Here is a 27,212-nt window from a genome sequence, read left to right on the forward strand (position 1 = left end):
TCGCAGGTACGTAGGTATGTTGGTCACTGAAGAAGGTTTTTTTTTTTTTTTTTTTTTTTTTTGAGACAGAGTCTCGCTCTGTCGCCCAGGCTGGAGTGCAGTGGCCGGATCTCAGCTCACTGCAAGCTCCGCCTCCCGGGTTTACGCCATTCTCCTGCCTCAGCCTCCCGAGTAGCTGGGACTACAGGCGCCCGCCACCACGCCCGGCTAGTTTTTTGTATTTTTTAGTAGAGACGGGGTTTCACCCTGTTAGCCAGGATGGTCTCGATCTCCTGACCTCGTGATCCGCCCGTCTCGGCCTCCCAAAGTGCTGGGATTACAGGCGTGAGCCACCGCGCCCCGCCAAGAAGGTTTTTAAAAAATATGTTAATGAACATTTTTAGATGTTACACAGCAGAAAATCTTTCAGGATCTCCTTTCCACTATATTATTGTAAGTGGAAGTCCTGCATTTTAAATTTCTAGGGAGAACCCCTCTTGTTTGAATAACTTAGGGCAAGGCTTTTCTAGCAGATCTGATTTTCCCTACAAGTCCAATCTCTTTAGTAGGCCAAAAAACGTTTATGATTTGCCCTTGTTTTCTTCCAGGAACCTTCTCCACCTGCTGCCTCTATATAACATACATTCCTATTAAACTCAGTCACCTCAAGGGCCCTGCTCTTTCTGTGCTATCTCATTTCCTCATGCCTTGGCACATACTTTTCCATTTTCCAGGTTGTCTTCCATTCCTTCCCCCAAGCAAGGCTGGTAAATTCCCGCTATTTCTCTAGCCTTCATGAAAAGCTCCTCCTCTGTGAAGCTCTCCCTTCCCAAAGCTGCTGCATGGCCCTAGATGCGCTCCCCATAATTATTCCCACCATTATATCTATTGTTCTCCACTGTTATTGCTGGTGCCCCAGAATGTCCCCTTGTTAGGCTGTAACTTGAGAGTGGGAGTTTCATTTATCTTTAAATTTCCAGTGCCTATATTTGTCACTCAATAAATATCTTACGTATTTATTTACTTTGGAAAAATAGAATACGTGGCTATATAAATGATGACTGTTTAGGAAATGCGATTTTAAACAACTCACTTGATATGGGTTGGCTGTGTCCCCATCCAAATCTCATCTTGAACTGTAGTTCCCATAAGCCCTAGCTGTGGTGGGAGGGACCAGTGGAAGGCAATGGAATCGTGGGCGTGGTTTCCCCCGTGCCATTCTTGTGTATTGAGCAAGCTCTCATGAGATCTGATGGTTTTATAAGGGGCTTCTCCCTTTGCTTGGTTCTCATTCTTCGCTCTCCTGCCACCTTGTGAAAAAGGACTTGTTTCCTTCCCCTTCTGCCACGATTTTAAGTTTTCTGTGAGTCAATTAAACCTCTTTCCTTTATAAATTACTCAGGTATGTCCTTATAGCAGTGTGAGAACAGACTAATACACACTTATTTAAATGCTTGAGGTTTTAATCTGATCTCTATAATCACCCGCCCAATTAGAACCTCCTAAACTGAGTCTCGTTTATTATTCTGGGTTAGTCAAACCTACATAAGTCTGTAGTGAAACACACAAAAGCACAGACCACTGCATGCATCATACCCAACCAGCATCAGGGCAGTCATTTATTGTCTCTAAAATAAAACAAAAGACACAGTGTTTTGTTTCTCTTTTATTGCAACCCATTGCAAGGTCAAAGATTCACGGAAATATAGAAACTACAAACCGGGTGAATTTTCTTTATCCACTCAAAAAGACATTAAAGACAAAGGACCAGAATTTTCCACTACAGCAATATATTTCATAGTCTTTATTCTGAAAATACTGTTGACATTTTGGAGAGAATAAAAAGCCCTGCATTAAACATATTCACATGTATTTATGACATTCTAAGCAAAAAAAAAGAAACTCTATATTGCCCAGAAAAATTACTTTAAGCCTCATTTCAAAGCATCTAATGAGAACACATTCAATAACCATCACAGGATCACTCAAGGTGATGCCTTTTTCTGGCTGTTTTTTTTTTTTTCTTTTTTGAGATTAATGCTTTGAGGCTGGATATGGTATTTCTATGGAGTTCTACAAATGTACCAAAGCAGTTTTCCAGATTATGTTGCATCAGGCTTTCTGGATTAGTCAACATTTTAGAGAATAAGTGCAAGTCCCCACCCCACCCCACCCCGCAAGCTAAAGCATGTTATAGTGCTGTACTTTAGATGCAAACAATGCAACGTTTAAAAAATCAATTATATACTCTGAAACCATTTGACAACCAAACTGTAACACTCCAAAGGTTATTACAACTTTGAACTGAAATGGTACCATCTATATCATAGATGGCTCTCCCTTCTTTTGTCTTTTTTAACTATTTAAAATATAGTATGACATATATAAAAATTAAACTTCTGCATATTCCCTCAAGCTACTATTACTATACATACTGTCTTATAAATTAGTTTTGGATTAAAAATCAGTTAAAATATTGTGAAATAAGCTATTTCAGTGGTGGGGAAGTAGATACGAAAATGATGTATTTCAATGTGTAAGAAGAAATACAGTTTATTAATGTTAAACAGCTTTTTTCTTACACAAATTTTATTCCCTTCAAATTAAATTAGAAACTCATTTAGTGACGGGAAGAATACTCATGGTGCTTACTGACTAGATTTCCTAACTGATTGGGATTAAAACAAAAATGCCACATCAGAAACATGTTGACATAATCAAAGGAAACAGTTGTTTACAAAAAAAGAGAATCATTAGAAATCAGTAAATGGCATTCAAATGTAAAGCTATCTTTTGCTTCTTACAGCTAATGTCATGTTAGCAATGTGAGACTTAAAGAAAGTGAAACTCAAACCTCAGTATATCTGTTAACGACCAAATAACAGTTATATTCACTCAGGGAAAAATAAATAGCAAATTCACAAGTTAGGGTTTTGTTTCTAGTTCTGCTGTGAAAGATAATCACTCTTTAGCTTAAAAAGGCTCCCTGATGTCCTCATTATAAATCTAGACACAGGAACAGTTATTTGAGCCTGAGTCCCTAATATGAATTAATTGTAAAGATGTGTTAAATCAAAACATATATTCATTTACTGATAGGTCTTGTCTTAACTGAAGCTGGCAATCTTTAATTAAACAAAGAAATGCTTATTTCTGACAAGTGTAAACAGAATTTCAATGAACGGATTTTCTAATTTTCCTTCTTAACTCATATATTAGCTAGCAATAGATCTTTGTAGTAGCACGAGAACTAGTCCAAAATGACAACATGCACATATCCAAAAAACCTGTTCAAAAACCCAAAGCAAAGCAAAAAAAGCAACAACAGTAGAAAGATTGTCTACTTATATCTCACTCATGAATCTTCTATTAATGTGACTACCCTCTCGTATCTCAGAAATACACTTTAATAATTACCAAAATTAAGAAAATAATGAAATGATCTGTACTTTTTAAAATAATTGCACACCATTAATTACATTGGTGGCTTCAATGCTAAGATTAGTTTCAAATATCATTAAAATATATCCTGACCAGTTACTATCCAGGAAATAAAAGCTAACACAATGTTAACGTAAAACCAACTAAAATATTTAGTGCTCAACAGAATGCATTTGTAGAATAATGTATAATTAATTTTTGTGAGCTGGCCAGGGGAGTTCAGATTGTTGCCTCCATATAACAAATTTAGAAAAGGCTTTATTCTTTCTAGTCCCCAAGTCACCTACCAGATAGCAAGTTGGCCACCTGAGGATGCATGGAGTTAGGCAGTGCCACAGTGGATAACATGCTACCTCGGTGGCCTGGAAGAAGGCTTCTCTGTCAGGAAATGATCTGGAGTAGATCAGAGCCCCGGTGTAGATGTGCACACATGTGTGAGTATGTGAGAATGTAAGTGCCTGTACGTGTAACATCACTTCTATTGTCGTCGTCATCAGCAGAAGTGCACAATTCATCCCATGTAAAAAGAAGGCCTTCTTATTTGAACATCTCCAAGTGGCAGCAATTAGAAGCTCAAAATAATACATCCAATTTTTTGACTCTATATTAAAAAAACTTTTTTTTTTTAAAGAGAAAGAAGCCTTTGAAGTTAAAAACTAAAAAGTTTGTGGCTTTCATAATCTTTAATTTCTAAGAAAAAAAGCCAGCTCACTTGGGAACAAATGACAACTGCACTTTTGGTATGCAGTATGCAAACAAGACACAAATACACATACTTGAACACATACAGACAGGCGACAGTTAAAACCCTTCCGAGAGATCAGCCCCCCAAATGTACAATTCTCCTCTGCTCTGCTGAATGATGCCAGTGGACTAGGCGGGGCAGGAGCGTTAGGAGGAGGCGGCAGACATGTTGGGGGTCCAGCCCATCTGATAGGCTCTCTCCAAGGTCCTCTTGCAGTCCTGCAGGACGGTGCTAAAGGTGATGTGGGGGTACTGCTGCACCAGCTGTTCCACTGTCACTTCGTTGACCTGCAAACAAAGAAGAGCCATCATCACACAGAGACCACCAACACCATGCCGCTGCCCACGCTCACTGATGTGCTGCGGCTGACTCACGGTGGCACAAGGAGCCCTGGCTTTGCTCCTCCTAGCGATGTGAGGAAGGGTTTTGTGAGAAGATATGTGTCCCCTTTCATCTGACCTTTCTGATCTCCCAGTAACACACCTGCCCTTAGGGATTTTTAAAAGACATAATATCAAGAAATCAAAAGTGTTTTCTAGAAGCATAGATGACTGTGATTTGTCAAGATCTTAACCATGTCCATTGAAAATCCAGTGCTTGGGAGGTGAAGAAGCAGTAAGATAGCTAATGTGCACTTGACTTCATCATCAACCCAACAGCCTTCTTAGGACAAAAATTGTGGAAAGCCGGAGAGTATACACAGGATTCCAGACAGAAGTGTTGGGGAAGATGTTTATTTTTCTTCCCTTTAAATGTTAAGGTACTGCAAACTTCAAGTGCCTTTGTGAAAAGGGCTGAAATGTGAGGAATCAATAATTAAAACATACATGGCTGGCAGGTCAGAGATGGCCCCAATAGACCTTAACCATCAAAGATACCACCTTGATTCTTGATTAGACAAGGCAATCAGACAGGCCTAATTAAAACTAACACCTTTACAATTGCTGTGCTGTGAAGGGATTAATTTGTCAATTATTTTTAAGCTGATTGCAGTGCATATCACAGAAGTAGACAGTTTTCTTCATCCTTTAGATAAATAAATGATTAACCTAAGAACCACAACTTTTAGGTAGCTTTATTTAAAATCTTTATTGAACACTTGAGCATTTTCAAATACATCAATATTTCATTTATACTGAGTAAGCTAGTCTGAAAGAAGGTACTTGTGATACACATTTTTGAGCATACCTCTTGATGTCCATTATTGGAAAAGATCAGGATCACTAGGAAAAACCTAAAACAACATCAAACCCTTGCTGTTTGCTTTGAAAGCCTGCTTAGAAGTATGATGATCATGAAATTCAGTTATCTGCACTTTTCTGAAATAGCATGATGTTTTCTAAGTGATCTAGAAAACTATGTTATCTGTTAATCTTTTTACATTATTGACACAGTTGATATTTCAACATTGTGTTGATGATACTAAATCTTTGCCAGAGCATTTCTCTATTTAAGAACTGCTTGTGTTTAAGTCAAATTTAACCAAGCCATATAACTAATTCTTTTTGTGATAAAGCTATGATTTATAACATTTTATTTTCAAAAGCTAATAAAATAATTTTGAATAAAAAAAGGAAAACTCATACACATATTGGAGTTGAAATATGAACTGATTAATGTAATATAATTTAAATGTGTGCTCTAAGTCTAGAGTTCAGACAGCTTGTAACAGTACATTTAGGAGTCATCTATCATCTGGCCTTGCCTATTCCTCTAGCATATGTTTGATACTATCCAGCCACTTGGCCTAGTTTCAGTTTATTAAGTTGTTCAAGTTCCTTCTGGTCTTGGGATCTTTACACATCCCTGGAATACTTTTTGCCTCACTTATCCATTATGATCCCTTTCTCATGCCTACTTCCTACTCATCTTTGAGTTCTTAGCTTCCATGTCATTTTCCCAGCAAATTTGGATCACTGCCTTATCTCTGCTCCCCTCACTAAGTTACGTAAGTATTCCAGATCATTCACTCTTTCAATACTGCCTACTTTTCCCTCAGAGTACTTATTATTGTACTAAGTGAATTTATGATTGCTTAGTTTAATGTCTATTTCTCTTGCTCCAATCTAAGATCTATAAGAACTATGATGAGCCAGGAATAGTTATGAGTGAGTGAATGCTAAAACAAATACAAACTACAAATAAAAAATAGAAATCCAAGAATAAGGCAAAGCCAGACACTGACACTAACATACTAATCAAGAAGGCCAACAATTTCTTGAGGAACTCATATTCAGTTCAAGAATCTCCTCCTTCAGGGAAGCCCTGCCTAAGCAACCCAACCCAGAAGGTTGAGTTAGGCACCCCTTCCCGGTGCACCATGGCGGGCACCCTGCAAGGTCTGTCCTCTCTTTGAGCACTCTCACACTGTATTACAATTATCTGTCCACTTGCCTATCTTTTCCACTTGAATAGAAGTCTCTGGAGATTAAAGATTGGCCTTTTATCTTTAAATCTACTGGGCAGTTCAAAATAGAGAAGAACTATGGCAACTATGGTTCGTATCATGGACTTTGGAAGCCACCAGAAACAGGTTTGAATCCTGCTTTCATGTTACTTCTTTTCTTTTTTAATCTACCAGGTTTTATTTTGATAAGATGTGATTAAGGAATCTAATTTTAGTTAAAAAAAAAAAAAGTATACTTTAAGTTCTGGGATACATATGCAGAACATGCAGGTTTGTTACATAGGTATACACGTGCCATGGTGGTTTGCTGCACCCACCAACCCATCATCTTCCTTAGGTATTTCTCCTAATGCTATCTCTCCCCTAGCCCCTCACCCCCCGACAGGCCCCAGTGTGTGATGTTCCCCTCCCTGTGTCCATGTGTTTTCATTGTTCAATTCCCACTTACGAGTGAAAACATATAGTGTTTGGTTTTCTGTTCCTATGTTAGTTTGCTGAGAATGATGGTTTCCAGCTTCATCCATGTCCCTGCAAAGGACATGAACTCAGTCTTTTCTATGGCTGTATAGTATTCCATGGTATATATGTGCCACATTTTCTTTATCCAGTCTATCACTGATGGGCATTTGGGTTGGTTCCAAGTCTATGCTATTGTGAACAGTGCTGCAATAAACATATGTGTATATGTGTTTTTATAGTAGAATGATTTATAATCCTTTGGGTATATACCCAGTAATGGGATTGCTGGCTCAAATGTTATTTCTGGCTCTAGATCCTTGAGGAATCCCCACACTGTCTCATGTTACTTCTTTAAGATTTGGTTTTTCTCAACTGTAAAGACAGGATAAAAGTACTTATCATAGGACCGTTATAGGGATTAAATGTAATAATATGCCTAGCACTGTGACTCATGTAAAAAGCCCACCATACAGGAGCTCTTACTATTGGAGGAGGCACTCAGTAAATGGTCACTGAATGAAAGAGTTAATTCATGATCTCTTAGGGCCACCAGTTCTCTGTAGCGTTAATCAATATTGTTCCACCTCTAAGTTATCTCATAAAATAAACCTTGTTAACACTAGTTGTAATGTTAAAAATAAATTAATCACCAAGCAAAGAATAACTTTTAGAATGTTCTCCATGTACAAGAAAAATCTATTTATCTTAATGCTTTATTGAGCAGATTCCAGAACTCTCCTTAATAACATAGTCTAGGTTTTAAGTAACTACTTTGGCATGGTTTGGATATTTGTCCCCTTCCCATCTCATGTTGAAATGTGATCCCCAGTGTTGGAGGAAAGGCCTGGTGGGAGGTGTTTGGTTAATGGGGGTCTGCCCATCATGGCTTGGTGCTGTCTTCAAGATAGTGGGGGAGTTCTCTCGAGATTTGGTTGTTTAAAAGTGTATGTGGCACCTCCCCCAACTCTCTCTCTTGCTCCCAGCCTCGCCATGTGACATATGTGACATGCTTGCTCCCCTCGCCTTCCGCCATGACTGTGTTTCCTGAGGCCCTCACCAGAAGCAGATGCCAGCATTGCACTCCTGTACACCTCAGAACCATGCGCCAATTAAATCCCCTTTCTTGATAAATTACCCAGTTTCAGCTATTCCTTTATGGTAATACAAACAGACTAATACATCACTGTCAGGAAATTCTTCCTTTTTTTAAATGGATGTTCCCCATGCTGCAGTTAGATGAGTTGCCTCCCTCCTGCCACAGACAAACAAAAGGATGCAGTTTTCACTAAGAGATGAAGTCATTTGGTCAGAGAGGAACCTTGGAAAATCTGCGTCACATTGCAAAGAAGTAAATGTAGTCCAAGCCATTTGGCATTCAAGGAAGTACTAACTAAAAATAAATGAGAAAAGAATGGAGCAGAGAAAACATTCAAACCCACTGTTAACGATATGAACTCTTTTCTATGGTACATCTTTTCCAATTTATACACAGGTTTGTACAGAGTTTTGTACCTAGGGTTGACAGGCAATTTGCTTTGGAGGGCCAATTAATTTAAAAATAGAAAATATCTCTATGTGATAACTGTTTTCCAGGAAAAGGCACATAATTCACCTTAAGCAAACTTGATACATGAAGATAAGGATTTATGAAGTATACAAATTAGAGAATAATTGTTCACTTTAGTAAATAATTTCATGGTAGGGTTAATTTATTTTGCCAGCTTCCCCCACATATTTTATATATCCTTTGATTTCCCAAAATGCAATTTACCTATTTCAGCTGCACAAAGTAAAATACATCTGTAGTTGAGAATACAGATGATGATGTGTTTGTTCTCTGGCTTTCACAGGTTTGGGGTAAGAACTGACAATAATTTGACTTTGTGTAACTGCATGAAAAATGGCACCAGTAATCCTCTGTGGATATAATGTATCTTCTAAGCAATCCTTTTGCTAACTGTACTCTGTAAATTCTAGGAAACAAAGCAGTGGGGAAAATGCAAATATTTCATTTTAGAGCTCTGTTGGGTAGAAGTTATTCAGGGGAAATACACGGGCTCCTATTTAGGGAGGGTTCTATCTTTTACTTACAATCTCTCCTGGCAATAGTGTGACAAATATTATACTACAGTTATGCTCATTTACTCCTCAGAAGCACACCTTATGCTCGCCTTTTCTTTGTATGGACTCCATAAGTGCTTTGGTGCCATAGAGGATTCAGGTAAGACACCAGCAGAGCCCAAATCCTTTTACATCGTTATGTCTACATGCACATTTCTGCAGACATTTTGTCATGCACAACTCCACTTGCTAGAATGAAAAGAACCTCTCTCTGTTCCAACTCATAAAATATATGTAATATAAAAAGGGAACATTACAGATGAAGTTTTTTTTTAAAAATTTCCCCATGATCCCTGGTTTTCTGTATTCAATTTCTTTTCCTCTTGCTGAAAACTATCAATGGCAACTCCTATATGACACATGAGATTTAAAAAATGCAATGTATCTTCCTAAAAAAATATGCTGCACTGTCATTTGAAGAAATTACTGTGATTAAAGGGGAAAAACCCATGTGCCACAAGTTTTTTTTAAATATAAGAAAGACTGGATTTTATACTTCTCTCCAAATGCTGCATAACCATAATTTACATTTTCAAAATGGTTATAACTCTTTTTAAGGTAGTAGCAATTTGTCTGGTATTTTAATCTATTTTGAGTTAACATCTATTAGCACTTTGTGAAAATGTGAGGCAAATTGCTATGCTAATGAAGGTAAATCACACCACAGTTTCATGATATGGCTGCTGCTCTTACGGAAGGGTGAGGAGAGAAACTTCAGAGTTACAGAGAGTCAGTGTAACCAATTTATCTAGGCCATTACAGTCTCTTTATTAATTTCCCCAGAAAGTTCCAGATAAGTGTAAACCCAGGCCTGACTTATCTCCTCAATGACACGTACTGTTCAATAGACGTCATTTCTGATAAAATTTGCAGAAGAAGCCATTTACATTAAGTGATTGTTACTTCCTTTTTAACTCAGGTTTTAAAAGAAGACATATTTATGATGGGGGAAAATATTTGACATCTGATTATATTAAAATCACAATTAAGACAAAACCACTTAAAGTTCTTGACAACAAGGAGAATTTCAGTCATCTCTTTGTTTTTAGTCCCACAGGCACTGTCTGGTATATTCTTGCCCATTAGAATACAGGCTCTATGAGACAGACATTCTTGCTGGTTTTGTTCACTGTCAAATCCCTAGCACATAGTATATACTCAATAAATATATGTTGGCTAAATTCACATAGGAGTTGTTCAATGAATATTTATTGAGTACATTAAAAAAGCACCAAATAGTACTGAGCCAGAAATTGTAGAGATAAGCTCACCTTGTTCCCAGACTGTTCAACTAGAGTGGTAGCAGTCTCTAAAGTCCTGATATTATGGCAGCCCCAGACTCCTTTAATCCTCTGAAGTTCATACCCATGGTGATTCTTTGCGCTATTGTCTTTTCCATCTGACATCACCAGATACCTCTTTCCAGATACATCTTCCCTAGAGTTTCCAATAATGTTGCACAGGAGACCAAAGCAGCTCATGATGGTGGTTTAGCAAGTTTTGCTGGGTCATGTGGCTGTCAGGGCGTACTCAGAAAATAACTAAGCTACGCTTTGGATTACCTGATATCAACCCTCCACACTGGAGATCGTTCTTAAACCAGGTGTGTAGACTAAGAGGCATGCTAATGATCCTGGACACGAGTCAGTTTCCAAAACTTGGCAAAACCCCACACAGTTCAGAGGATTTGACACTGGTGTTTACAGCATCAGCAGCCTGCTCAAGACGGCAGGCCCAGGAAGGCAGATGATTTGGAAATTTTGTGACATTTAAGCTCCCTTTTAATGTCATAGTTATCTGATGGCAAAGAGGAAATTGTGGACAGGTCTCCTGACTCAAAACAATGCCATTTCTATCTTCTGATTTCTTGGGCTTTGGGAGTTGGTATGCCTTCACCCCTATGTGGAGGCAAGTGAAAATATGAAGGGCTCTCTTTTTTCAGTTGGTTCTGCTGTCATGGTAGTGTTTAGTATCTGATGCCTCAGAAGCGTGCAATGAATGGCAATCTCAGATAAGGAGAAATTCTGCACCAAAAATGCCCCATGCCCCCACTGCTAAACACATAGTATTAGGCTTTTGCGTGTTAAGAGACAATCAAACGCTTCTCTTCAGCATGGTTTATTTTGGCAAAATACTTGAAAACAATTTGTTAATGTTTTACTCAAATAACCAATAAAGCAAAATAAAAGTATGTCTCTGTTCAGGCAAGGACGGGGAAGACAAGAAGGGAATAATATTCAGTGAACATCTATTATTTCCCAGACATCTAAGCATGAATACCCCTAATCAGATGGAATTTCTATTTCACAGAGCTAGTAAATGGTAGCTAGATTTTGAATTCAGGACCCTAACACACAGTGCTCTCTGCACTGTACCACATTGCCTGGCCCCTTAGGTAAGATGGTGTGGTATGGAAAGTGTCAGACTGGGGTCTAGCTAATCTCCTGCCCTGTGAAATATTTACTGACATTCATTTTTTTATTGAATATAAAAGAGATTGCAGTTTGCATATACATACATTTCAAAGTCCTTGACAGTGTTTTCAAAATGGCTGCGCTAAATGTAAATTATAATGGATCTCGCTTGTCCTGCAGAGCGGTCTATTGTGGAGCTGTGGGTTACCTGAGACTTTGAAGCATGATGGAAATGCGAAGGAGCTGCAGGACTGACAACAGGCCTTTGGATAGGCCATCCGTGACTACGCCAGAAACGGGCACTGCTTCCTTTCCCGTCTCTCACCCATAAAAACACTTTCCCTTGTTACAGAGGTAGGATGGCCTGCAAGCCAGATATGGCCCCTGCCTTCTTGTAGCTTATAACCCAGCAGGGGAGGAACAATGACACCAGCAACAGCAAAGCCCGGGAAGTGCTTTCTAGGGAAGTGCAGGTTGCTGCAGAAGGAAGCCCACAGTAGGCACCTGACCTGCTCCTTGAGGGCTGGAAAGGGCTTTCCAAATGAAGTGATATTTGGACTTCTGAAGGACAAGAAGGTGTCAGCCTGTGTACCATATCCACAAAATATGCACATATTATTCAGAGAAGAAAGGAAACCAGCTTATGAGCTAGAATAAAACAACTCATCAGGCGTTACTTTGTAAGCTATGCAATGTTTCTCCCGCCCCATCCAATGAACTCAAGTGTATACCTGCAGTAAGTTATTGTATCAAATAGCTCTGCTGTGAGGAAGGGAGGGGCAAAGAAGGTGGACCCCTTTACTTGCAGGTGGGAAAAGTAAAAGGCCCACAGTATATCTGTGAAGGCATCACAAATAGCACACTCAGCTCCTGCCTCCGAATTCAGGGCTTGGGCCTTCACACTGGTCTGTCATTCTTCACAGACTCCCTGGGTAATGTCACTCACTGCTAACAGCCCCAGAGGCTGACTCCTGGCGGCCCAGAAGCAGAGTGCTGTCTCTGGGCCAATACGCCTCCGGAGCCTGCTTCTCTCCGCGTTTCTTGGCTCTCTGGGAAACTAGTGGATATCTGTGGAACCTGGTATTCACCGGGTGCCAGCAAAAGTCATTGTGAACAATGCATATTCAAACAGACCTTAATGTGCTTTCAGCTGGTGCCCACAGGCTCTAAGATGGGCACATATTAAAAAGGATGAAATCAGGGTAATGTGAATTTTAGTAACACCCCAAATTTGCATGTAAATGAGGTGAGTCATCTAAGTGCAGTTTAAAATATTTTAAATAGGACACCAAGAAAAGAGAAAAAGAGCAGACGATATATTGATTTTTCCAGGATCCTGCACAGCTGACAACATGTGCCCGCTCTCTGCTGGCCTGTGTAGATTTTTATAATTCTATCTCTCTCCCTTTGCAGCAGGACTTCGCACGTCCCTGTTCAGGTGACATGCCACATTCTGCTGAGGTTTGCTATGGTGAGAGCAGGGAAATAGGAAACTGGTGCCTCTTCAATCTCTCACCTCTTTCTCTTCAGTGGCGAGGCTAAGCTTCCTACCTTAGCACTTGGTTCCTTTATTCTCCCCTGTAATCAGCTTCACATTCCCTTCCTTCCCTCTTCCTTTCTCAGACAAACCAAGGCCTTCTGCCATAAACCCTACAGTGACTCATATATAGCAAACTTATGATAAATGTTTACTGACATGAGATGAATTAAACTGTGTCTACAAGGGCAAGAAAGATACAAACAAGAATAAAGTGGTTGTCGACCCAACTGCTCATTAGAATTACCTGAAGATCTTTTAGAAATCCCAGTGCCCAGGCCATATCCTAGACCAGTTATATCGGAGTCTTGGTGGAGAGGGAGTCAGGCATCAGTAGTTGTAAAACTTCCAGGAGATTCCAAAATGCAGATCGGGGAGACCTACTGGTTTAAAGCCACTGACTGAAAAAGCTCCTAGAATGCACAGGTGATTCCTGTTCTTGGGGATCTGAAGGCAAGGTTGAACTAAGTACCTGCCCACTTCCCACGATATGACACCTCTGAGCTATAGGTTCTGGGGAAAAGGAACTGTTGTTACTATAGCTTATTAGCCCTTCTTTTTTCAAATATTCATCACTGTCTGAAATAAAATATGCATTCTTTGAATGTGGTAAAAATGGACTGGCTGCTTCTCCTTCAGCATCAAGTCTTAGATCTCTCATTAGGCAAAGCCAAAGGTGGCCTCCATCTGATCTTCCCAAAAGCTAAGGGGAAAGAAAAAAAATTCTCCTATCCCCAGTTCTCACATGGACCTAGTGCTTCCTCAGTGGAAAATCCATGATATGGAAGGAGAGGGTATTCATGATTAGGTATTTAATTTTTTTTTTTTTTTTTTGAGATGGAGTCTCGCTGTCACCCAGGCTGGAGTGCAGTGGCGCGATCTCAAGCGATTCTCCTGCCTCAGCTTCCTGAGTAGCTGGGACTACAGGCACGTGTCACCATACCCAGCTACTTTTTTGTATTTTTAGTAGGGACGGGGTTTCACTGTATTAACCAGGATGGTCTCAATCTCCTGACCTCGTGATCTACCCGCCTCAGCCTCCCAAAATGCTGGGTTAATACAATTTTAAGAAAAGAAATTTTAAGAAGAAAAGTTTACTATCTCATTGGAGCCTAAAAGCAACTTGCTAAATCTGGGAGTCAGCTGACCACAGAGCATCCATAATGTACGATGCTTCATGCGTGAACCTCATACCGGTAGCCTGGGGTCTTTAAGGATGTGTTTTTCATACAGAGGTAAGAAATAGTACTCTTGGGTGGCAAAAAAAAAAAAAAAAAAAAAAAAAATTCATAGAAAAATCCCAAAGTATACAATAAGACAGATACTGAGAATGCAACGAACCTGACAGAAGCAGGCTCATAAATTCATTCAACTTTGTCAAATGCAGTCATTCCATTTCGGAATCTGCAATGATTGGAAGTGCTATGCTCTGTCAATATCACAACAGGCCTGGCTTCATGCTGTCTCTTTTTCATGAAATGTGTGTTGCCTGTTAACACTAGCGCTGCTTCTATTCACTTGAATTAGCACAGTGAGAAAGCAGCAAAGAACTTGGGAGGATGGGGATCACAGAAACGCCTGCAGTGTTAAGTGAGAATTGGGGCTTGCTAACCTGAAGCCTCTAATTAGAGATTAGTGTGACAGGAAGTCCAACAACCAGACTGTCAGAGAGAAAAATTAGTGACATTTTCATTCCCTGTATCACCAAGCTATCCTCCACTGAGAAAGATGTTTCCAAGCTATCCTCCACTGAGAAAGCAAGCTCCAGGTACACAACCATGGGTTGGCCGCTTTAAGGCCACAAACCACTGGCCAGGACTTGGCCAAACTCAAATCTATGCATATGTGCATGTGGTGCAGATAAGAACCAGAACATAACGTATGTGGGACACCAGGATGGAGAAAGTTGCTTGGGGGAGTCATCTGTAGTGCTACAAATGATTCAGCAAATGATCAACAATTTGAAAAAAGAAAAACTAGGCCCCAATAAGATAGTTAATGTAGTCACTAAGTGAGTGGTAAGTGCAATGTACTTATGGAACACATCTAGGTATTTCTAAATTAAACTCATGAAGTTAAGCTGAAAAACATAATCGAGGGGGAAAGCTCTCTGAACTAAAAGTGTGTTTTCTTTTGTGCATAATGGCTTTCTCGATTTCAGTTTTTATTTTCTTACATAAAGGATAAGGTAGTGGTAATCAGCAAGTGCACATCTGATGAAAAAAAATCTTTCTAAAATTGCCATTTCCATTTTGCATTTACGAATTTGACCTGTTTCCTAAAACAAATTCATGATTAGCAAAAATTTATTCTGCATTAATGTGACCGGTAAATCTGTAGATTCAAAAACCTGAAAATAAGTGCTATTCTTGGTTTTCAGAAGATGAACTGTACATAAATCAGAGCATTGCAGGGCTGGGCTCTGAAGGATGCCAAGTTCAACCATGCAGCAGATGCTGAGCTCATCTGAATGTCCTGATCCCCCCGGGGCTTGCAGCTGCCCTCACAGCTCCCCAGCTATACAGATTTCATATGAAATCCAAGGGGGGACCTTTCTCACTTGTTTATTTATTTTCCTCTGTCTAGGTACTTTTTACAATCCATTAAATTATTAAGAGGCAGTGGAATCTAATGATTTTCAAATTTACTTTTAGCTGTATAATACTTTCACAAACCAAAACTGTAGATTTCAAGTACATAAAGCAATAAGAATGGGCTGCTCTGGTTGAAGAGAATGCAGATGAGAAACACAGTCCAATCTATCCATCCATCCAGCATGCAATACATATTTATTTAGCAACTAGTGTGTATCAGCCACTGTGGTAGGTCCTGGTAATATAACATAGAAGGAGAAACCCACAGATCTTATATTCTAGTAAGGAGAAGGAAAGAGATGAAGGTAGGAAGGGTAAAAATCAACCACTACAACAAGCAAGAGCTAATGTTTATTGCTTGCTTCATAGGAAGAACACCACACAGATTAATTCACTCCACTCTCTCGATGTGAGACAGATGCTATTATTTTCATTTTACAGATGAGGGAATGGTGGCACAGGGAGGCGGTGGGGAACGCAGAGATAGCACCAAAGCCGCAGTCTGGTGAAGTGGAAGACAAGAGACAAGCATTCTCTGGCAGGACGGAGTGGTTATCATATGGATGCTGCTGCCAAGAGATGGGGGAAGTGAGAACAGAAAAACGGCCACTGCATTTGGTGACACAGAGGCCACTGCTGACCTTGAAAAGAGCAGCATCAGTGGCATGGTGCGGATGGAAATAGTTCATAACAGGTGGCGAGAAAGTAAGGAAAACTGTTCCTAGACAATCCTTTTCAGAAATTAAATAGAATGGCAAGAAAAGAGGCTAGAGGACCACGGCTGAGAGCTGATGTAGGATCAAAGTGAGGCTCTTTGTTCAGAAGAAGCATAACCTTGGGTGTCACTTAAAAATAAATAATCAGCAATTTTACAGTACTGTAGCTGCCCATTTGCTTGTCCTCTCTCAAGAGGCTGCAGGCCCCATGGCATAGGGAGTGTATCTTGTTCACTGTTCTTTTCTGACCTATCACCTATCACAGTGACTTGAATATACTAAGTCACTCAATAGATATTTCTTGAAGAAATCAACTATTAATAAAATATATGATAAAAATTGGAGGCAGGAGAGGCTTCGTTTTTCTCTGAAAAATTGCTTGCAAACAGGAACAGGATTTTCTCTAGGCACAGCATAGTAGGCCCTGAAGACCTGCTGCTGCTGGATGGCCAGGCCTGGCATGTGGGCTGAGCCATCGCTTCCCCACCTGCAGTAGTCCCTCAGTCACCTGGTCACTGCAGGCTGGTCTTGTTGCTACTTGGTGAAGTCAGGTGATTAAGAGTTCTGGGATCTCATCTGAGCTCTGCTGAGGAATTGCTGCTACCTATTCTATTTTTAAATTCGAAAACTAATATGATCGTACAATCTAATTCTTTCATATAATTACTGAAACCAATCAAAGCTCCAAGGAGATTATTTACTGCAAAGCAATGACGCTCCAGGGTGCCTTCAGGCAAACTCCAACACAGCAATCTATTCAACCTACGGTATTTGGGGAACAGTAGGCTCTCTCCTTCCCCCTTTTAAAAGCAAATGAACAATTTCACTATCCATCAATCCCATAACAGAGGCCAGCAAAACATAAGTAGCTACTTGCAGCACATTCCCTTAAAAGGTTCTACACAGATGTTGATTTTCCTGAAAAAACAAACCCAACAAATCTCAGCCTGGACATTGACTGGCTGTTTGACTTGGCAGGTCTTCACTCTCTGCTCACAAGAAAGGACTGACTGCTACTGGTTCTACGTTTCTTCTTTCTCTGGAAGTTTGGCTGTAATTTAGTGAGTCCTAATGATTAAAAACAATTCTATTATTTTCAAGAATTGCTGCCTTGGTCTCAGGAGGCCAGTGCTTCTATGAAGATCTAAGCTTGTGAATTTATATTCATGGCTAGACTATTATGAACCTGTGGGACAGGTGATTAATATGGCAGACACAAGATTCCAGAGCAGGTATGTATATGTGAATAAATATAATGATAATGCTAATAGTAGTTAACATTTATTGAGTGCTTATAGTGTGCCTGACTTTGAGCTAAGGTCTTTATCACAATATTTCATTTAATTTTGTAACAACCCTATGGGATAAATGTCATTATCATCCCCATTTTTCAGTTGGTGAATTTGAGGCTTTTAGAGATTAAGTCACCCAAGGTCCCGGAGTGATGGAGGTAGAATTTGAAAACCTAACAGTTTGACACTAGTGCTCAACCTCTTTTATAAAATTCCACATCAGTGTTTATTGGTTTCATATTTAAATACTGGAAAGGACTTATAGTTACCACTTCTTAGAAGTTCAGGTGAACAGGGTTGGAAGAGGAGGAGATGGGAACACTTAACTAAAATGAGGTTGAAAGGTAACCTCTGAATTTCAGCTGATGTGTTTTTCCCTGTTTCAATTACCAGGAATAATCAGGAGAGGGTTGTAAAATGCGTTTTAAAGTGCTCCTATGTGAAAATCACCTGGAGAAACTGTTTCATCAGCAAAAGGAACAAGATGCTAATGCTTCCAGTGAAGGACTGAAGTTCAGATTTTAGAGCCCCAGCTGCACTCTCACCATTTCTCATCCCCTCTTTCTTTTGGGGCCACATGTCATGTGGGCTGTCTGAATAAGGGTTATGTCACCCACAACAGAGGACTGCACAGTCTGATACAGTTAGACCACTCCTGCCTTATTGGAATAGAATGTTTTCTTTTCTTCTTCTTTTTTTTTTTTTTTTTTTTTTTTACTTTATTTTCTTTGATACAGCATCAATTTTAAATCTTACATTTTGGCTATGGGCAACCTGGAAACAGCTGCGCAGACAAGGCAGTGAAGAGGAGAGTCCCTGCAGGTACACGCTTTGTTTCATGGCTGAATTGCTACCAAAACAGTCCTGGACACAGTGCCCTCAAATTATTTTTCTCTGAAACTGATTTTTCCAGTTAGTTCTGTACGTTAGTTACAGAGTCCTATATTATTTTCCCCATAGGGCTTTCCTGCTCATGATTCCTAAACAAGCTGATAAAAACTCCATTTTCTCCACAGGAGTAGTTAAGTTGTTGAGGCTTTCGCTTACCGTAATTACTTCCTGAAATATGCAGTGGTCAATTTTTCCTGAATATTTTTACATTAAATTGGGCACCCAAAACTTGGTCTTAGATATTTTCAGGTGGTAAAGCAGACTCCTGGCTCGAAAGAGCTGATTGGTTTCTATCACTTGCTTTCTGTATTGGCTTCTTATTGATTCGATTTAAGAAAATCTCTCTCCCATTTAAAAATGTAGAACTCCATGTGAAAACCGGGATTTCTTATGTCCTGGAGAATATAGCAACATTTACAAAAAGAAATCACTATTTCACTCCTCAACTAAGAACTTCAGGAATTGGGGCAGGTAAGGAGAACGGTCTTGGCAATGTCAGTTTGATGAGAAATGAATTAATTCGATTATTTTCGTGGTGTGGATCAATAGTAGTCGGCCTCCACAGAGGCCCCTGGCCTGAAGGCAGCTGGATAATCAATAGGCTCACACAGAGGTGGCTCTCCTCTCCAGCAGCTTCTCTCATCTTTTCTGGGCGGGCTCTTCACGCCTGTGTAATTCTAATTTATGTCAACTAGAAATCAAAGAAATTCCAAGAGGCTTTGGTCATAGGACATTAGGGTGGACCTTTCACAATCTATTTATGTCTGTTCCTTAAGTAATGTGGCCCCCACAGCCCTCCAGGCGCCTCTACTGGCCAAGGAGGAAAACAAACCTCCCAGCAGAAGGGTAGCCATCTGCTCCGGGCCATGGCAGAGGCGTGGGGTTAGGTAAACCGAGGCACACTTTCTCCTCCCCATCTATAACTATGCAGGGACATAAGAACCAAGCATTTTAAGCAAAATGCTTTGCCAAGAGTGGCTCCCTCAATAACGCTCTTTAATGATACCCCAGACGCTGGCATTTTCAAATCAAATGAACAGTGTATAAAATTAGTTCTGCATGAAGTTAAAAAAAAAAAAAGAAAGTGAAAGGGAGCTTTTAAAAGCTCCAGAATTTCTCCATCCAACTGCTTTTCACAAGGGTTTGGCATTTGAGAATTGCTACGTTTATGTTATTCACTGCTCATAATTCAGGCCTGCGTCTCCAAACTTCTGTATTAACACACGCTGCAGAGGTTTCCACCACGACACTTTACCACCGAGGCCTCGCAAACTAGCCAGGCTGCCTCTGGTGAGGGCTATTTTTTTCTGCCAGTGCCAGGCCATGGTGCCTCCTCCCTTCTCATCAACCTTGTCATCCCAAACATTTTTCATTAACCTTGAACACTGCATTTCCATTTGTCCTACAGCTTTCTCATGATTTTTTTTTTTTTGGTCCTTTATAGTTTTGTTCTCCATCCCAACTGCCTTATAAGAAATGAAGAAAATATAATACAATTACAAGAAACAGATCTATAGAGAATCTAGAATTCACTGAAGTCACAAAAACCATTTCTATGACCAAAGCTTCTGTTTATGATTGCGGAAAACAGAGGGAACATACTGCTCTTATTAGAGAGTTCCGTTGATTACACAAGTATTTTTAACTAAATCACCAAATAAATGTGAGTTAAGTTGATAGGTGATTTCGGGTCAACTCTAATTCCCAAGGTCAAGTAAGCCTTTGAACAGTCTTTAAGAATATAAGCTCACCCCAATTCATCAAAGCCGTCTCACACAGCGTTTTCTTCTTTTGGTTCTTACAATGCACTAAAGTTTAGGAGATTAAGTGGCGTCAGCTTCAAAACCCTCTAACATGCTTATCCATCCAGCAATCAGAAAAGCTACTCAAACAGGGGCTTCTTAATGCACTTCCTGACTTTACAACTGCATGGGGAATGCTGCATTGTTGAATGACTGGAGGACTCCTCCCCAGGAATCACCAATGTTGCAGCCAAACATATTTACTGCAGTTTCGCTTAGCCCTTGTTTGACAATCCAAGTACATGTTGCTTTCATCTGCAATGAATATGTTTAACTTTTCTCATTTGTTCTCTGCTAACCTCCCAAGAGAGATGGGGGTGGGGGTCGTAGGGGGAAACACTGTTTTCCTACAACAAATACAATGCATTTTGTTATTCTTGCAATTCCTCAAAAGCTGAAATGACGAAAAAAGCATCAGTTTGGTAAAGTATTAAATATAAGTGGCCCTCAATAAACTGACTGTGAAAGAACATGCAACTAGAATGTTCTTTCTCAGAACCACAGGATCACAGAATACCAGTGCAAGGGTACACAGACTTCACAAACCACATCTCTCTCCAGTGCAGGGATCCCACTGATGCCATTCCTGGCCGAGGAATTTACTGAGTAGATGTTGAGGTTCCCTGCATCCTCCATTGGCGCCATTGGTGTGCAGAAACACAGAGGAGAACTCTAATGGGTTTTATTAGTGGTTAGCAGATTTGGTTAAGGTAGGGAGAAAAGTGACAGGGCCAAATTAATTTTGTTCTTTAATGCTTTGCTGGCACAGATGATCATAGACTGCCAAGAGATGGTGTATCTTCTTCTCCATTCCCTAATCATAGTTTTTCTGTTTCCTGTTTCTATTCTTATTTTTCACCTTTATTTGTCTTGTTACTTTCTGTTTCCCTAAGTACTTGAACAGTCTTATCTTCAACTCACCCTTTTCTCCCACTGCAAATCTTTCTGCATCCTTGTGCTGGAGTAGATGGTTAATAAATTCATTCCAAATACTGAGTGTCCTACGGAGGCATTAGTTTTCCATTGCAGAGGTGTGTAGAAAGTATAATTACTAACATCTTTATATAAAAAATAATCTTAATTTTAAATTTAGTTGAGGAAAAAGCACAAAGGCAAAGCATTCTCTAATTTGAGTTTTTTTTTTTTCCTTTCTTTCTAATTTTCTTTCAAAATTGAATAGCAGGCAATACAATTTTTTTTTTCTCATTGGGAAATTCCACTATCACAGCACGGGTTAATATAATGATATTGATGATAAGAATAATCAGTAACAGATCATTTTATATATAATAGATATTATTCTAAGTGCTTTACATATGTTAACTCATTTACATGCTCATAATTCTACAAGATAGGTACTAGTATCCTCATTTTGCAAATGAGGAAACAAGCACTGAGAGGTTAGTAACTGCCCATGGTGACACAACTAGTAAGTGCAAAACCCAGATCTGAACCTGAACTCTGGCTCCGCAGACTATACCCTTGCTACTAATTTCTTTTCTTTGCTACTCAAATCTTCCTTTGAATCTTGATGGTAACTTAAAATCTGGAGATGGATGGCATCATACAAAATCTGAAAACTGAATAGCTACTTTACATTTCCATCCAACTAAACCAACAAGCAGGCTTTTCTGTGCAAGCCTTTACTTGTGCTTTGTGTGTGGTTTGGAACTGTCTTCCATCCTCACAGAGCCTCTCGTATTTGGCTCTGAGCTGCTTTAAGTCTGAGGAAGCCAGACAGCAAGGCTGGGTCCAGCATCTCCCTGGGCTGTGCTGCAGCAGGCTCTGACCAGACGGCATCATGCTGGAGCCAATGGGTTCTCAGAGTGGCTCTCTGGTTAGAGAAAGGATTCAGAGGCAGCCCAGGGAAAGGGCTAAAACCCTTAGGGATACAGCTAATCTGTACAGTGTCTCTATTTAATTTTGGACTAATTTGCATTTGGGTAGAAAATAACCCATTTCTTAACTAAAAATCAGCAAAATGCTGGTCAGCAAATATGTCGGGAATAATATTCTCCTGTAGTAACTGTAACATACAACTTCTACAGTGTATCTCTGAAGATGGAGCCGATCTTAACCATCTAAAGATTACAGATTAGAAATACGGCAATTTCTGAGAATCGTTGTGGACACATATGCATGAATGCTTACATTTTGGTAGCTTTAGTCAGACAGCATTCACGTGGCAGCTTCTGCTGGAAGCTGAGGAGTTCTGCTGTCATCGATTCCTGTTTCTAGAGCACTCTGCCTATGGTGGACCCTTTAACTTGTCTTAAAAGAAGTCATTTTAAAGTGGCAGGGTTAGCAGCAGCATTAGGTTGGTTAGTAGAAAGATTTGTGGGAGACTTGCAAGCCCTGGGTCTCAGTGCTGTTGCTTAGTTACAAAGTAAGTCGCTTCCGGGCTGGGCTGAGAATATATAACAACATTTCTCTAAACATAACTAACTGGCAAAGGTCTAGTATAAGCTGGAATTCTAAAGTGTTTGGAGAAAAGAATTAGTCAATTAACAAAAAATGACAAAGGACACAAGGGCTTTGGGCCATACTTCATTTGCCCCCAGATTTGCTACATTTAGAAAATGCATGCCCTTTGAATGGCAAGTCTATTTAGTTTCACATTATTTTGCTAGATTTGTTCCTAATCACCATTTACAAAAGTAGCACACATGTGTAAATCAGTACAAGATGGCGGCACTTTCTGAGCAAGTGTCTGAACTGGACCTTTTCTAAGGAAGCAGTCCCCGTGGCCAGAGAACGCCCCCTGGGTTGTGCCAGTAGCACTGGATACAGACTCCAAAGACCCAGCGTGAAGTCTTGCCAGAGTATCCCTGGGCCACTGACTGGTCTTTCTGAGCCTCCATTTTCTCCACTTCACAATGCAAATAACTATTTCTTAGACTTGTTATAGGAAAAACATGGAATAAATGAAGAAGAAAACATCTGTGGAGTGCCTGGTGTCTAGCGTAGGTTTTTTTTTGGGTTTTTGTTTGTTTGTTTGGGACACGGTCTTGCTCTGTCACCCAGGCTGGGGTGGTGTGGCGCAATCACGGCTCACTGCAACCTCGGCCTCTTGAGCTCAGGGATCCTCCCACCTTAGCTTCCCTAGTAGCTGGGACTACAGGTGTGTGGCATGATGCCTGGCTATTTTTTTTTTTTTTTTTGGTAGAGACAGAGTGTTTTGCCTTGTTGCCCAGGCTGGTCTCAAACTCCTGGGCTCAAGTGATCCTTCTGCCTTGGCCTCCCAATATGCTGGGATTACAGGTGTCAGTATAGATTTTTATTATCTGTTTTCTCAGTCTTCAAAGGGTCCCACATTAAATGCTGCACCATTTCCTAAACTCATGCTCACATCGCTGGTCAGCTCCACAGGCCTTCCGCCAGGACCTCTGGAATCACTTCTTATCACGTGCTAGGAGTGGCATCTGATGTACGGGGAGATGCAAATTCCCACATACTCCCTCACTGGCCCTTTCTTGTTCCCGAGTGGCCAGAATACATAGATGTTCAGTACCAAAATTACACACTTGTGAAAAACCAATTTGGCACTGTTCTTTCCACCTTTACTGTTGCTGGAAACTTGAAACACAGAATATAATTTTACGGTTAGACCCTGAAAATTGCAGTTTGTCATGTAACCTTTTACATTTTGGTCCATGGACTTATAAATAGGATGCCAAACTCTAAGTTGACTATATATATATGATTACTTTTTCTTTCTGCTTAAGCACAGAATTATTAAGTGGGGAAATGCAAAGATAATCCCAGATTAGTTTACAAAAGCAGGCAAACAATGCATAGCTATAATTGTGTATATATATAAAATGTATATATAATATAGAATATATGGGGGTGGGGATAGAGAAGGAGAGGATACGACATCAAGCTATTAACTATACTGATATGTAGAAAGCAAACAACTTGATAGTCAACTCTTACTTTATCACATCTCATCAGCCCCAAATATCTCAGAGACTTGCTGCTCTGTGCAATCAGGGTGGCTCCTTGGTCTGTAATTTCCTTACACCATCCAACATCCACAGTCTCTATTGTCATGCTGTACCGCCCAATGGCTATCAGTGCTGCAAGAAGGGACAGAGAGAAAGCATTAACGTTAGCAGTGTAAGGGAGCTCTATCTTATTATGACTATTCATCTCATTTCCTCACTAAATTTGTTCCTGAAATTTTGTGTGTAAATGAATGTTTTATAAACTAAATTAAATTTGAAATGCTTTAGGAAAGCTTCCCTATGACAAACCCTTTTGCAAAGTGAATAATCATTCCATAATTTCCCTTTCATTGGACACAACCTTTTATCAGTTTTATTCATTACAAGGTTACCTGTGCTTTCAAACATGCAGCTCTGCAGAAGGAATACATTAAAATGAATTACAGATACAACGTTTAAGAAAACCCAAGTAATAATTTTACCCAAGATAACTTTAATTTTTTTTTTCAAGAAAAACCCATGTAAACACCGTTTTGAGGAGTGTTATACTGCATGTGAATGTCTTTACCAATTGGCATAATTTTTTCCATCTGCTCATGACCTATAAAATGTAAAAGTATAAAATATTTTTCACATTAGTACTTCTTGGGACTGTTAGGAATTAAGAGTACATCATACATACAGCTGATTTTAACTGGTGCCATGCTAGAGTTCAGTAAAGGGAATGCATTTGTTATGGTGAATTTCCTCATCCTATCAGAAGTCTTCCTTCTATTAACATATAAAATGAAGCCTGTCATCTGTAAACCATGAGAGTATCTGTAGTCTTCTTAGCTGTTTAGCATTGTACCACCACTAAAGTGCAGACTCTTATCCCACAATCTATGACGTGCACTACTAATCACTGCAAAGCCCCACAGCCCATTACCCCATCAGAGTGACCAGTTGGTGAATGTGGCTCTTTTCTACCGACTTTGATAGATGTGCCCACCTCTATATTTATGGAGCAGAAAAACAAATTTCAATACTCCAGCACCAGTTTATGGTGCATTGGTTTGTGAATGAAAACCCTGAAAACAGTGCCACAAATATCAAAAAGAAAAGAGAAATGGTTTTCTGATAATTTCCTCCTTCTAAGATAGCATAAGTTGATTTCTGTGACAATAAAGGTGAATGATAGTTCCCAAAATGTGTTGACTAGATGGATAGAGTTAAGCACTCATGTTAACAAATGTTTACTCCTACAGCTCACAGAAGAGAATATTTGGAAAAGTCTTTCTTTGCTAATTACCTCAGTATTTTTTTTTTTTTTTTTTTACTAGAAAACTCATGTCTGTACATTCCAGTAGGAAAGCACTCCCAAGGAGCCAGATATTTAATGTTTATACAAACATAATCATGATCCCAGTATTTTCCAGTGAAAATACAATAGAGAAAAAAAATTTTTTTTTAAAGTTCTTTATGTACCAGTTTGTTAATGTTTTCATCTTTGTGCATGCTGTTTTGATATTTAAAGTTTTCCAAGGGATTTGGGGATTTGCCAACTACTAAAAGTTTGCAGAAATGGTCTGAATACTATCTTTGTGTAGAAGGAGCAACATCCCAGATTAATTTTGGTGTCTCTGATCTAAGAAAATTGTTCTCTCTGGTACCATCATAACTTTCATTGCTTATGATATCCTGAAGATCTGCTAAGAAAAATGAAGTAGGGGATACATAAAATAAATCCCTTTTAATACAAAGTGCTCAAACTATAATTTCCAAAGATGACAAAGCACCACTTGCAGGATGGCCTGAGGTTGGTAGATTTTGTGAAGTTGTTTCATTGAGGTGTGAGGCTAGAACACGAAAGCCCTGTACTATCCAGAAAAGCCCTGACTATCACAGCCTGCTTTATAAGCAGATAAAGCGTCAATAGCTATTGATTCTGGGTGGTAAAATTACTGATGTTTGGAGGCTTTTCTTCTGACTTAGCACTATTTACTGAAGTTAGAATGAAACTTTATTATTTCTTTTTTTTTTTTTTGAGAGGGAGTCTCGCTCTGTTGCCCAGGCTGGAGTGCAGTGGCCGGATCTCAGCTCACTGCAAGCTCCGCCTCCCAGGTTCACGCCATTCTCCTGCCTCAGCCTCGCGAGTAGCTGGGACTACAGGCGCCCGCCACCGCGCCCGGCTAGTTTTTTGTATTTTTTAGTAGAGACGGGGTTTCACTGTGTTAGCCAGGAGGAGAAACTTTATTATTTCTTAACTCATTCATTTATTTAATACCACCTCATGAGCTCCAGAACATTTTTGCCAACATTTATTGACTACACTCCATGTGCCAGGCCCTTGGCTAAGAATTTCAGGTGCATTATCTGATTTATTACTAACTGCAACCCTGTTAAGTCTTACTGTTATTTCCACTTTAATAATCAGGAAATGGAGTCACAGAGAGATTGAATAACTTTCCTAGTGTCACAAGATAGGAAGTTGGGGAGTGGATTTTAAGTTGGAAGCCAGCTCCCAGCAGAACCATGGGGCAAGGCAACTGGAAGTTCTCACAGGCCATGCCACCAGTGGTGGAAGTGCAGTGTGACATGCTGGGCCTATGCTGGTTACTAGGAATATAAGATTCATGGAGCTCAGAGGCCAGGTGAGTGGAAGTGGGGGGTGGGGGTGAGGTGGGGTAGAAATGAGGAACAGCCCAGTAAACAGTCACAATCCAAGGCTCACCCCCTCTCTCTTCCCTTTTCCAACTCCTTACCTTTCAGATCTCAGGTCAAAAGTCAACTTCTCAGAACTGATCACCCTAGCATTGTATTGCTATTGGGAATGTTATTATTTGTTTATTTCTTTGTGGCTCACTCCCTCAGTAGAATGACAGCGC

At 39.8% G+C, this 27,212-nt stretch overlaps 1 protein-coding gene across 1 annotated transcript in view; it reads right to left on the reverse strand.

Annotated features, from left to right (window-relative positions):
- Window positions 1-1,632: 1,632 nt before the first annotated feature.
- FBXL17 (F-box and leucine rich repeat protein 17) overlaps window positions 1,633-27,212 on the reverse strand; it is a 539,707-nt gene continuing 514,127 nt past the window's right edge. The window contains exons 8-9 of the mRNA XM_003899972.5: window positions 24,335-24,477; window positions 1,633-4,452 (exon numbers count right to left, since the gene is read on the reverse strand). Coding sequence (XP_003900021.1) covers window positions 4,312-4,452; window positions 24,335-24,477 — 284 coding nt within the window. The 3' untranslated portion in view covers window positions 1,633-4,311. The remainder of the gene's footprint in view (window positions 4,453-24,334; window positions 24,478-27,212) is intronic.

The sequence above is a fragment of the Papio anubis genome, chromosome 5, assembly GCF_008728515.1.
Source record: "Papio anubis isolate 15944 chromosome 5, Panubis1.0, whole genome shotgun sequence".
Taxonomy (NCBI): domain Eukaryota; kingdom Metazoa; phylum Chordata; class Mammalia; order Primates; family Cercopithecidae; genus Papio; species Papio anubis.